Here is a 12,489-nt window from a genome sequence, read left to right as displayed (position 1 = left end):
CATTAAAAAATAATTATTAATATCACAAGATCACAGAATCACAGAATGTTAAGAGTTGGAAAGGACCTCCAGAGGATTATCGAGAACATGCAGAGATGTAGACAATATTGAGATGATCATATGTAGTGCAACACATCATAACACTGTGTAAAATGTGATAAAACAGATTGTAATAAAAAAAGATTAATCAAGCCCTTATCAATCCACTGGCAACTAGAAAGCCAGCGCAACACACTGACAGACTGAAAGCAATTACATTGGCACTGCTGAAATCCCCTTAAGGGAGGGGATGGCAGAGTGATAGATCTAGTCCATTACGTATGAATTAGTATTTCAAAGATGCTGCAATTCTCCAATTATAAAACAAGAAAGCCCTGTAAAATGAAATGCCCAAATCAAAACTTCCTGAGATGCTGAAAGAAGGAATGTAATTATTGCATGACTTTGTAAACACAATGTGTCTTTTGTTTGATTTGTGTTAGCTTATGACCATGCTACAGTAGAGGTTGCTTCTTTTTTACAATTCTTGTGTTAATTCACGTCGTAACAGATATTCCCTGTCTATAAATACATATATTTTTTAAAGTAAAATTTAATATTATTAAAAAAAAAATAAACCAAAACACAAAGAAAGATCAGTTGGAGAAATTATTCTGCTCCCTCAGTAAATCTAGTAAAACTTTATGTTACGGACAGATGAAAAGCTAAAGCTTTACCAAATATCATAAAGTAACTGAAACAGGTTGCACGTTAAGTGTTCTGAACAGTTGACTGAACTGGTAGACTCACTCACATAGTTGACTAAAATGATCATTTCAGTCTTGCCAATTTAATAAAAATTAACAGAATTATGTTTTATCAGAAACTGAAACCCACAAGGAGGCTAAATCTGCCAGACAAAGAAAGATACAGAAAACTGTTGAAGTATTAAGCAGAAGGGTACTTGTTTGAGAGCCAGTGGTAAAAATTAAATACATGGAAGTCTCTAAAACTGTCTCTCTCAAGACAACGCATGATTACATAAATCTGGAGATTAAATTCTACATATACACTAATCTTTCAAACTCTGACAGATATGAAGAATGAAAACCAGGAACTTTGAATCAGTAACATATTGATAATCTCGTTTTCCCATTCCTCCAGAAGGCTCCTACATATCTGATGTGTGAACGGCTGCAAACTGCAACTTCCTTTGGCCTTTTTGCATCTGCTTGCCTTTCAGAATGACACAACAGCGCAGATCAGCAGATCCTGGGAAAATAATTCTCTTGAGTACAGCCAGTTACTTGTCAGCACTGCCTGCAAACCACTACTACACAAATAAATAGTTTATGTATAATCTGTTAGTCACAGTTACGTCCATCCCCTTTTTACATGCCCAAGGTCTAATTGTGAATCTTTATCAGTGTGAGTAACCTTCTCCACATGAAGAATCCTACATAAATTCCTATCAGTGTAAAACTATTTATGTGCGTGTCTGGTTGTTTTGAGGCACTTTTATATAAAGGAAGAATAGAGAAAAATTTGCTCCCAAACCATGATCTTGAACTTGTCAAAGCATACCTTGCAGATATGCCTAAAGAGTGACAGAATTACATCAAAATAGCAATGCTTTTGCAGAAAAGTAACAAATACTGCATACAGGCTGCAGTCAATATTATAAACTTATACTGCATTCAATATTATAAACAATTGCATTTCTGAAGCCAAAGAAGATATAATGGCTGCAGAGGGCTAGTGACTGCATCAAAATAAAACATTATTTTACAAGACTGTAAATTTCTGATCGTATTTCAACAGAGAAAAGTACGAGAATCTTGCCAATCTAAATAAAACATTAATAACTAGCACGAAAACGGGAATTAAACTTTGTGTCACAGAAAAAAACAGCCGCTCTCTGAGAGAAGCTAACTACAAATCCCATTATTAACTAAAGAAAATGGAATGTAAACAGCCTTTATTATACCTTGTACGTCCCTTTCTCTTTGCTTTGTTTCCCCGACTCTATTAAGATACCAGGGTAAAAGAAAGCGCTCGTCACCCACGTCCAGCGCTTGCTCCAGACGGCCCATAGATGGCAATGCGCTGCCTCCCAGCCCGGCTCCCGCCAGAGCACTCGCTCACACCACCAGCACACTTAACCGCTCCGGCAGCCCGACTATTAAACTTCGTAAATCATTAGTAATCTATTGCTCAATGCTTTCAATTTTCTCTGAGCCACGTGTGTTACTCCACGGCTGCAAACAGGTTAGATAGAAAGCGGCGTGCCGCTCAGTGGGCGTTAGGCAAAGTTCCGCGTGAAGTTAAGTGCTGAATCACTGTTTCCAGGCTCCCCAGCCATATAAAGGCATGTTTTATAGATACCGCACCGAAGAGCAACCCACTTTTTACTTCATGGAGCGAATGTTTATACACAGATGTAATAGTTCACATTTTATTCGCATAAACAAAGCTGAGTTAAGCAATACATCCGAGAGAGCCTCATTACATATACCTATAATTAAGAATGAGGAACACTTGCTTTTCCTTGGAAAAGGAGAAAGGATCTCTGACAGTCACTGAACAGTTACCGCACTGTCTCATGAGCTCCTGATTCACCTCATGTCACCTCTCCCGCTAACTCGCCTCCCAAGAATGTTTCCTACAATTTGAAATAACTGCCTAAGCAGTTAAAAATAATTTTGAGAGGACATCTGATAATAAACAGCTAAAAAATTGCTTCAAACCATTACACTTAACCTTACTCCAGACCTGAGGAGAGGCAACGTTTAAAATGGGCCAGTGCTAGCCGGGGGCCTAAGGTCTCTCAGGTCTGCCCGCTTTCACCAGTGCAAATGACAATTTTACACTACTGGCAATAGACAACTTCCACAATATGTTGAAATGCTGCAGAGCAGAAAGATAAGAGATCTGATCCAGAAACTGCAAACAGTAATATTTTAAATGGAGAAAAACAATTATGTGGATTGGCCCATGATAAAGGTATCAGCCATACAGAGAAACAACTGAACAGGTCCTAAGAGAAGTCTTTTGTGTAACACACAAAACAGTAAAAACACATGGTGTGCAAAAAGAACAGTTGTTCAGCACTACTTTGGAATCATTTCCATAAAACACTTGGTTTTGCTATTTGTGAAATGTTCGTAACTGTGTCAAAAAAAATCTTTCTCCCTTACCTTAGCGTGATTTTAATTTATTGTTTCACAAAGTATAAAATTAAACCACGTTTTAGGCTTAAAAAATAACTAAGCCAATAATTCCCCTTTAAAGATTATGATAGAAAAATATTTTCCTTACTACCAGAGTGCAATGGCTTCCCTTACAGGACAGAATTGGTGCATGGTCCATTGCATCACCAGGGTCCTGCTGTGCGCTCAGCAGAACATGGGTGGCCTTGTCTGTGAATCTGTGCCTCACACAAGAGGACACGTGAAAAGATGCCTCAACCAAGGGTGACAGGTTACAATTGTTGCATATGGAGATCAGAATAACAGAAGAAAGACAGACACTGGATAATAATACTATAGAAGCTGTCTTCCTTCATGTCCAACACTCTTTACAACACAACTTGTAAAACAAGAAGATTCATTTGGATCACTGACCATCTCTCCTCTAGATGGGTCAGATTCTGGAGTCTGAATGCTAAAACAGGATGAACAAACACTGCAGATCCTTGTTTTTATTAAGCCTGTAATGTCAGATAAGAGCTGAATTGTGTTTTACTCTATAATTTATTTCTGTGAATTTAGTGCCTCCAGAGGCTCCCATTTTTTGTCCTGTAGTTAGACTTGTCCTTAAAATATAATCTGATACCTGTAAAAATTGGGCATAAATACGAACAAACCAAGGAATTTGGTGTAAGTACAAACAAAAGGCTGAAGGCTCTGTTTGATTTTTTCCTATAAAGACTGAAGGTCTGCAAAAGAAGTAAAAAGGGTGAGATAACATGGTGATTCTGCTCAGATTGCACACAGAAACACACATCAAGTTTCATTACTTAAACATATCTGAAATCACAAAGAACCTGACTGATCTTTCCAGGCAACCTTTTGCCACTGAACAAGACTCACTGCTGATGCCCATATGTAGGAAGCCACATCACAGCATTAACTAAGCAATCAAAAAATTAAAATAATGTGTAGGACTAAATACACATGAAAAAAATTTAAAGACAAGAATGTTACAGAAAACATCTACTTAATTTTCACAGTGCCTGTTTCACCTGCGCAGAGTTTTTTTTGTCACCCAAGTTTGTTCATTTTCCAGATAAATAGGCTGATCTCCCACTGCTGGTAGCACTGAGACAGGGCTGATCATCCCCCAGAGCCCACAGTTAACTTATATTATCAAAACTGCAGCACTGCTTTATTTTATACGAGGAGCAATGCTGAAGTTTGAAGGGTAATTGCAGTCATCCACATGCACAGTCAGAGATGAAACTGCCACAATGCATCGCTGTTAATTACACATTAAGATAAACAATTAGGTTCCTATTTTAGAGCTATTAATTTCTCTGGTCGCAACATACACATGATTAGGCACTTTTCAAGTGATCATGATAACAGATAAAGAAACATTCCATACATAATACTAACTTTATATGCAAGGTAAGGTTGCCATCAAAACCAAATGAGTTTATTACTGAGACAAATGTACTACAAGTTCACATCTGGGTTCGTATCCTTCCTAGTCCATTCTCAGCCTCAGTCATTAAATATTTCCTATGATTTCATCTCTGCAGGTAAAAGCCCTTAGCTCTTACACTTTCAGATACAAATTCAGGAGGGATGCTGCATGCCTTCTTCCCTGCTTCTGTGAAACTCAGACTCCTACGTGGTCTAACAGCAAAATAAGGTACGTAGAATGCCTATATAGAAATGCGTTCCTACACATAGGTGTGTGTGTGTTTGTGAATATAAAATATACAGGCTTTATATATAAACATAGGCTTTAGTGTCCTGCTGAGAGTAGGCAGGCAGAAATGCTGTCAGGAATGTTCAGAGTGGTCACTCTTCAGGGCAGCATCCAGTTCCTGCTCCCCACAGAAGGTCAAACCACGCTGAAGCACACAGCCCTAGCAAGTTTTTTCTCACCTAACATGGCACCTTGTTCAGCTGACGTATGTTTTCAAACACTTCGAGGAGTACCAGTCTTCTGAAAATCTTTTAGCTACTCAGCAAGCCAAATGACACAAAAATGTAAAAGGAATGCTTGGAAAAAAAGTTTTCCATAGCAAGTGAAATTTACCATTTTTAAGCAACCTGAATTATCCTTTCAGAAGCTAAAAAGCACTATTGGAAAATCTACATTCTTCTCAGACTTACAGAGACAGTACCATAGACAGATTATTATAAGCTTTAAATACAAAATATGTAAATCACACTGAAATTTTCAGTGAATTGTGGCATTTAGGTTATGTTGCCAATGCTAATTTTACAACTGGGCTGTCCAAAATAATTGAACTTGCAAAAGAACAAAAATCAGCATGTAAAAAAAAAAAAAGGCAATTTATTTATTTTTTTTTTAAGAAAAAGGTAGTAACATACAAATAAGAGATTTTGGTACAGTTCTTTTCCCAAATACTGTCAGTTTTACAAAGAACTACTACAGTCAATTAGTATAGTACATCAGTAAAGTCAAATGGTTCAAAAACAACCTTAAAAAATTTAAGCTGAGGCATATTCCAGAAGCATCTCTCCAGTAAAGATTGACAGTACTGTTAGAAAAGAAAACAACGGTGTTTTTTCCAAACTAATGACAAATAGTAGTACAAACACAAAAAAAATTCTCAATTATCTGATCTGAAATTCTGTGTGTGGTAAGTCTAAGAACTGTTTATCAAAATGCCATTAACACTACCCAAATAATTGAATCAAAGCCTTTGTCAAATCCACAGTCCATTTCTTTATTATCAGTAGGTATCTCTAATTTTCCACAATATCATGTCATTCACTTTTTTAACCTGTTTAAAGTCCAGGGCAAATGGTAAAAACCCATACAACTTAAATCAGGGTGAAATCTGAAGTAATTACTAGTTTACTATTAAATTATGTAAATCCGTCTTGGAGATATAAATTCAATGCTACGAAAAAAAAAGTAACATTTTCACGTGGCAATGGACACAAGCTGGAGCACAGGAAGTTCCATCTCAGCATGAGGAAGAACTTCTTGACTGTAAGGGTTCCAGAGCACTGGAACAGGCTCCCCAGGGAGGTTGTGGAGTCTCCTTCCTTGGAGACTTTTAAGACCCATCTGGATGCGTTCCTGTGTGACCCGCCCTAGACCAGATGGTCCTGCTCTGGCAGGGGGGTTGGACTCCATGATCTCTGGAGGTCCCTTCTAACCCCTAACATTCTGTGAGGAAGAAGCCATTTAAGAGGCAGGCAGGGGTCTAGAAGTAATGCAGATGCAGTCCCCTAGCAAGACTCCCACAAAGGCTCCCTCTTCACTCTGAATGCCATCTGTCCTCAATACATGACTCAGACCACATCACCCCAGTTCTTGTACTGGGAGTTCTGGGATAACAGTGCATTTTCTATCGAACTCAAGATGGTCAGTCAACAACAACTGAATATTCTTTCCCTTGTGGAACGGAAAAACCAGAAACTTTCAAAGACCTCTCATTCGAAGACCTATCTGAGGTTTGGAATATGGAAACCTGCAGTGTTAGGAGTGGGGAAAAAGCAGGGGAAAATGAATCAATAGCCTTTTTCAAAGGTCAATTTCTCTTTTAAAGAGAAATCACTGCCAGTACTGGCCATTTTCTAGGAGCAAGGTGCCTAAGTATAGGGTATATGTTCTTAAAAAATACTGTCAAAACTTGATACCTATCCATTAACTGTTACATGAATGCTCCCCTATATAGTGCTCTGAGAATAGTACACAAAACGAGGAGGAACCATCTAAGGCTCCTTAGCCCAAGGAGTAGTTTCAGACATTTGGCACTCTAGAAGGGCATTCAAAAGGTCAGAAGTAGACACAAAGGGTGATTTATGGGATACAGTATAGTTGTTTACTTGTTTTAGTTGTTCTAGGCTTTCTTGTAGTCAATGGAAGAAAACAGTTACCTTAGGTCTGGATTCACCTCATCCTAAAACTGACACCCGAGTCACCATAAAAGTGCCTATTTCTACCCCCTCTAAGTTAGGAATCTGTTCAGACATAGCCTAAAGCTGGGCTATAGATCTCTGTATCCCAGATGCATTGATGCATTATCACCAAAACTCTATTGAGCTGAGTGAACTTGGGAATCCAATTAACACCTGGTTTCAATACTTCTGAGCTTTTTTTTTTTTTCACAAGAGGCTGGGCTGAGTAAAAACACCTATAAGACATCTCATACACCGTACTGATAATGCTCTTTAGAAAACAGAGTGACTTTAATTTCTTATTTTAGCATAAGTTTTCAAAAATATAGTTAGTGACCAATAAACAAAAGCACCCTTCCATATTCAAAATTACCTTGTCTATTTACTTCATTCTGAAGCAGCTCTTCCATTGCCTCTTCTTCTGCAATATCTAATGGAGTGTCTCCTTCACTATTTACAGCTCCTACATGTGCTCCTTGACTAATTAAATACCTGCCAATAGAAAAAGAAAAACAAAGTGTAAGCAACATAGTAAAGCTGATGCAAAAATACCCAGCAGCCACTAAGATATTATGCAATGGGTATATACACAAACACATACAAGTAACAGAAACAATTGTATTAGGTAGAAGTAAAAAAACCTCATGACCGTCTACAATCCCTGAACACCTGTAAAGTCTTTTCATCATATTACCCATTAATACTAATAGCCCTCTGCTCTTCAGTTTGCCACAGACTCCTGACATGTTTAAATACATACTGGCAAGAACTGAAAGAAGAAGATGGTTAGAGGACGAAAGCGAACACAAGGTGAACAAGGGGTGAACCACCAATTCCCATGAGCTCCTCATATTAAGTCACTCTTCTCAGAACTTCCAAATTGAGTGGCACATGACGTTTCTATACTTTGCCAGAATGACGACTCCTGGTCTCTACGGCAGCTTCATGAAGTTAATAAAACCAGAAGCATCTCTGCTCCTTAGTATTCCTAGCGACAGCTTTTGGTGGGGAAAGAGGCAAGAGGGAGAAAGGAAGCAGTACTTTACACTCTATTACAACCCCTCTAAGTGTTTTCTTACTTAAAGTACTATGGTCTCAGCAGTCAATAATACAGACTCAGAGTAATTTATTTCTGAATTTCCAGTTTGAATTTCTAGTCAAATGGATCAATGCCAACAACTCACAAAAGGATTATGTTATTGTATTAAACTATAAAACCTATAAGGCTACTGAGAACCTACAGCTTCATATACAGTCTCTTTCTAAGCAGACCATTAAAACATCAATACAGATCAGTCTTACAGCTTCCAGCCTAATATTTCCAGTTCCCTAACAAATCCAACAATTTGAGCCACGACAGGACTCCACACAAACAAAGCCTACAAACGTATCTCCTGTCTCACAGAGCTTAATTTACACTGTCCGTATACTGGAGAAAAAAAACATTAATTAAAAAAATCAGAACATACTCAGCCCTGAAGCTCTAGCTATCCATTTGGTAACAGATGTATGAAATCAAAAGTGCTTTCTTACCCTCAGTATTGCAGAATGCCAAATTAGGCAGCAGCCAGTCACGAAATTAATCCAACACCAATACAAACGTTTTAAAGTATTTCTGCTTAACTACTGACAATTAACAATAACAGACTCCATATCTAAGATCATATTTTCCTTATCTTTATTCAATAACTCTTCATCAAGTACCCTCATATATGTCTAATTTTTAATGTACAATCTAAATAGCACTTGTTATTAAACCTCTGTAATTACATCAAGAAGAGGTAAGAACTGACAGATCACAAAATGGAAATTAATTCCCAGCACTTGAACTATATGTCCTGGGCTATGCATCATTGGTTGCCTCCACTGATTTTGATGTTGCTATCCAGTGCTGGTCTTACACTGCTCATCTTAGAAGAGTGCTGCTGGGACTCTTATCTGCCTCCAGTTTCAGGATTTAACTTTTACAGGAATGAAAAATTTACATGAATCAACAACATTTCTCCACAATACCAGTTGCACTGTTTTAACAGTGACACGGCCTTCCAAGTTACGATCAGATAATTGCCATGCAGGGTGCCTGCTCAACAGGCAAAAACAGCAGCGGGGAAAACAACTTTCTTCCAAAATCAAAACGTTGATTCAAAACCAAAGTCAACCACTAACCACAAAAATACCTTTATAAAAAAATCCCAAGTCAATATTCATGTTCTTTGAACTTGTTTTTTTCTAATACAGACAACAAGAAATGATGTTGATGCCTAAAACCCCTGATTTTTACCTGTTTCCACATAATACCTATAGGGAAAACCCAAGCTACTTCTGTAAGGAAAACACACGTCTCATTGAAGTGCCTGTATTTAGTCAACTGGGCCAATAACTTATAGACACTGTAAAAGAAGCAATACGTATGAACGTGTAGAAAATGAACAACAGGCTAAAGTTACAATTCAGAGAGATATTCAGATATAGGAACAACTTCACGATGAAATGTTCCATTTAAGTAGACCCCCAAAAGAAAGCTGGTTACAGACCAAAATCAGAGCAGCAGAGCTAGGGAGATTACCAGGGCTAGACAAGTAGAGCTGTTGTTGCACATGCTTACAGGGCTTTGGCTTTCCTGGGTCAGCACAGGAAGGATGGGTGAACCTGCCCCAAGTTCAGAGGATTTAAAGGGATGGGAGAAACAGAAGCAAGATGAAAGGCAGCACGCTTTTCACCAGGGAGGGAAGAATGGTCCTCTCCCAACCTTCCTTCAGGCACTCTAGCTAGGCCTCCACCCTCTATCAAAAAATTACTAGTGATCCCCTCAAATAATTTATTAGTGAAAGAGCAATGCTCAGTATAAATAAAATTATTCAAAATCAAACTATTTTCAAGACACCTTTTAAGTCTGGTAATGAAATCTGTGTTTGTTCTGTTTTCCACATCATTCACAAACAGATGACCCTGTCCTAAGAAAATGTATGCATTTGTTTATTTTCATTTACAGTAAAAATAGTTTCAACAAAGTAATGACAGGGTTCAGATGATGCATGAAGTCACTCTGGTGCTGCCAGATTGTAGCTTTTATTAGGAAACCTAGTGCTACCGAAGGAAAGAGGAGCAGTCACTTCAGAGGTGTATGTAACTTGACTGCATCACACACAGAAAGGGAACAGATTTCATAAACAAGACCAAGAGAATGATGATGAGTTTCTTAAGGCATAACTGGGCAGAACACAGGACCAGAATAATCCTAAAATTCAGAAGGTTTTTTTTTTTTAAAAAATTATTTTCCAAAGAAATTCCACTTCAATCTAAATAATAATTACTACTCATAATATGACAAATATGGGTGTATTTGATATTTCAGTTATTTGGGTACCATATACTAAAATCTTCACATACAGTAGTGCATTATTGCATGCATGGGTATTTTAAAGACACATGTTTTTTAAAACAAAAAAATAATTGCTTGTATTTTTATCTTTAGCAAGTAGACGTCACTTTCATCTTGAAACTTCCTCTTTCTAAAGCAAGTAAATATAATAACACTTCCGTTACCTCAGCAGATATTTAATCGATACACCTACATGCACACAGTGAAAAATAAATTGGAGCTGTGCAGTAAGAAGTCCATAACTGTGCTATTTGGTAGCACGGCCAAAAAAAAAGGTGCTTTTTGCAAAGTTGAATGCAGTAGAAAAGTAAAAACATCTAAGATTCACACTGTCACCTACTTACAAAACCTTTTGGTATAGCACTTAATTTTGTGTCCTTGCAATTCACTTGTTGCAAGATGGCCGAGTTCAACAGACAGCTACAGAAAAATAATTCAGAAAATCTAATGACAATTTATATAATATTCTGGCAGGTGCTCATTTCATATATAAATAAATGAGAAGGAAAGAGTAGCTTGATCCATACCATGCTTATTTTTAGAGCTAAAGCTTTCAAGTGTTGATATTGAAGCTAAAGGTACCTCTTTTACACACTCTTGTGATCTAAGTATAGAGAACTGCAAGCATTCCAAGAATACTAGGGAAGACAAGAGCAGGAAAATAAAATAATTCCTGATACTTTTGCCATGATGTTTCCGTGACAAGCACTACACAGTCTGAGTAAGACTGGAAGAACAAGTTTGCATTGCGATACCATTGTTCTATGAAGGCAAAAATATTTCTACTTGAAATTTCTTTTTCAGGAATTACTGCTGTATATTCCTCAATAGCTGTTAAAGACTGAAATTAACAACCTTGAAAAAAAAAAAAAAGAAACATTTATTTCCTATCAGTACTATGAAACCCAGATTCTCTACCATCATTTTATGAGTAATATATTTCAATAACTTTCACAAAGCTTTAAAATCTCAGTATCTCTGAGAAAATAGGTAACAGTCTTCTGAGATTACTGTACAAAAGCCAAACAGTCCACACCAAAACCAAGCTCAGGAACTGAAAATTAAAAAATTTAAGTAGCAACTTGGCTTACACTCTAAATTATTAAGAATAAAACAAAATGAAACCAAACCAAACAAACAAAAAATACACCCCAAAACCTAAACACACCCCATTTTTGTGTGTGGAAGTCTATTAACAAAAAGCATACAGAGATAGGAAATAAATGGAGAAGACAACACCTCTCTCTGAAGACAGTTATATACAAACCTGAATCTTATTTGTGAATTTAGAATTTAAGAATCTGGACTATGCTCAAACTTTGCCTTTCTAAAGTTTGTCAGCTGCAGACAAGAAGATATGCTGCAGATAAGATTTTAATATTATTTATCTCAACAACAGAAAAAGGGGTATGTTTACATTCAAACCTTGCCCCAGTTCCATATCTGGAAACAAGTTTGCAAAATCATTAAGGATATAATTAAGTACTTGCTGAACCTGAAGGTGACCAGAATGGTGGCAAGCACAAGGCAGGGCAGAGAAGTGGCCACTGAATTGACTCAGATCATTAAAAATTACTTACTGAGCTCATTGGAGACTCAGCAGTGAAAGCAAGAGGTCCTTACAGACTAGTCAGAAGACTGGATATCTCTAACTCCTAAAATGTGAGGAGAGGGACTCTCAAAAAAAACCCAACTCCTGCTGACTAGAGATTCAATGTGTTGTATATACATTTAAAATAAACATGTTCAGTGTGGCCTTCCAGGGAAACATGGCTTCATTGCTAGCAGGGGCACTAACTAAGAGCACAAGTCTCCCAACAGCTTTTAACTAGGAATTTCAGCTAAGCCCAGCTGGTGGTTTGGGATTTTTTTAGAATCCACAGATGATGGAATTCAAATTAATTCCATGAGCTTCTTAATGGAACGATAATAGAGAGCCAAAGACAGAAAAAGTGTCACTGTGTTCATGCAGCTGTGCTAGTTGTCATTCAAAGAAACAAACAATGAAACAGAAAAAGT

General features: G+C 37.4%; 1 protein-coding gene across 3 annotated transcripts in view; it reads right to left on the bottom strand.

The window, feature by feature from the left end:
- The window catches only part of PPP1R12A (protein phosphatase 1, regulatory subunit 12A), a 69,322-nt gene that overhangs the window by 44,404 nt on the left and 12,429 nt on the right, over window positions 1-12,489 (bottom strand). For all 3 annotated transcript variants that reach the window (XM_008938804.1, XM_008938811.1, XM_008938819.1), the window contains exon 2: window positions 7,462-7,580. In XM_008938804.1, the coding sequence (XP_008937052.1) occupies window positions 7,462-7,580 (119 nt within the window). The remainder of the gene's footprint in view (window positions 1-7,461; window positions 7,581-12,489) is intronic.

This window comes from Merops nubicus, unplaced genomic scaffold (genome assembly GCF_000691845.1).
Source record: "Merops nubicus isolate BGI_N331 unplaced genomic scaffold, ASM69184v1 scaffold34620, whole genome shotgun sequence".
Lineage (NCBI taxonomy): Eukaryota > Metazoa > Chordata > Aves > Coraciiformes > Meropidae > Merops > Merops nubicus.
The sequence above is the reverse complement of the archived record's forward strand: the minus strand, read 5'-3'. Positions and strand labels throughout refer to the sequence as shown.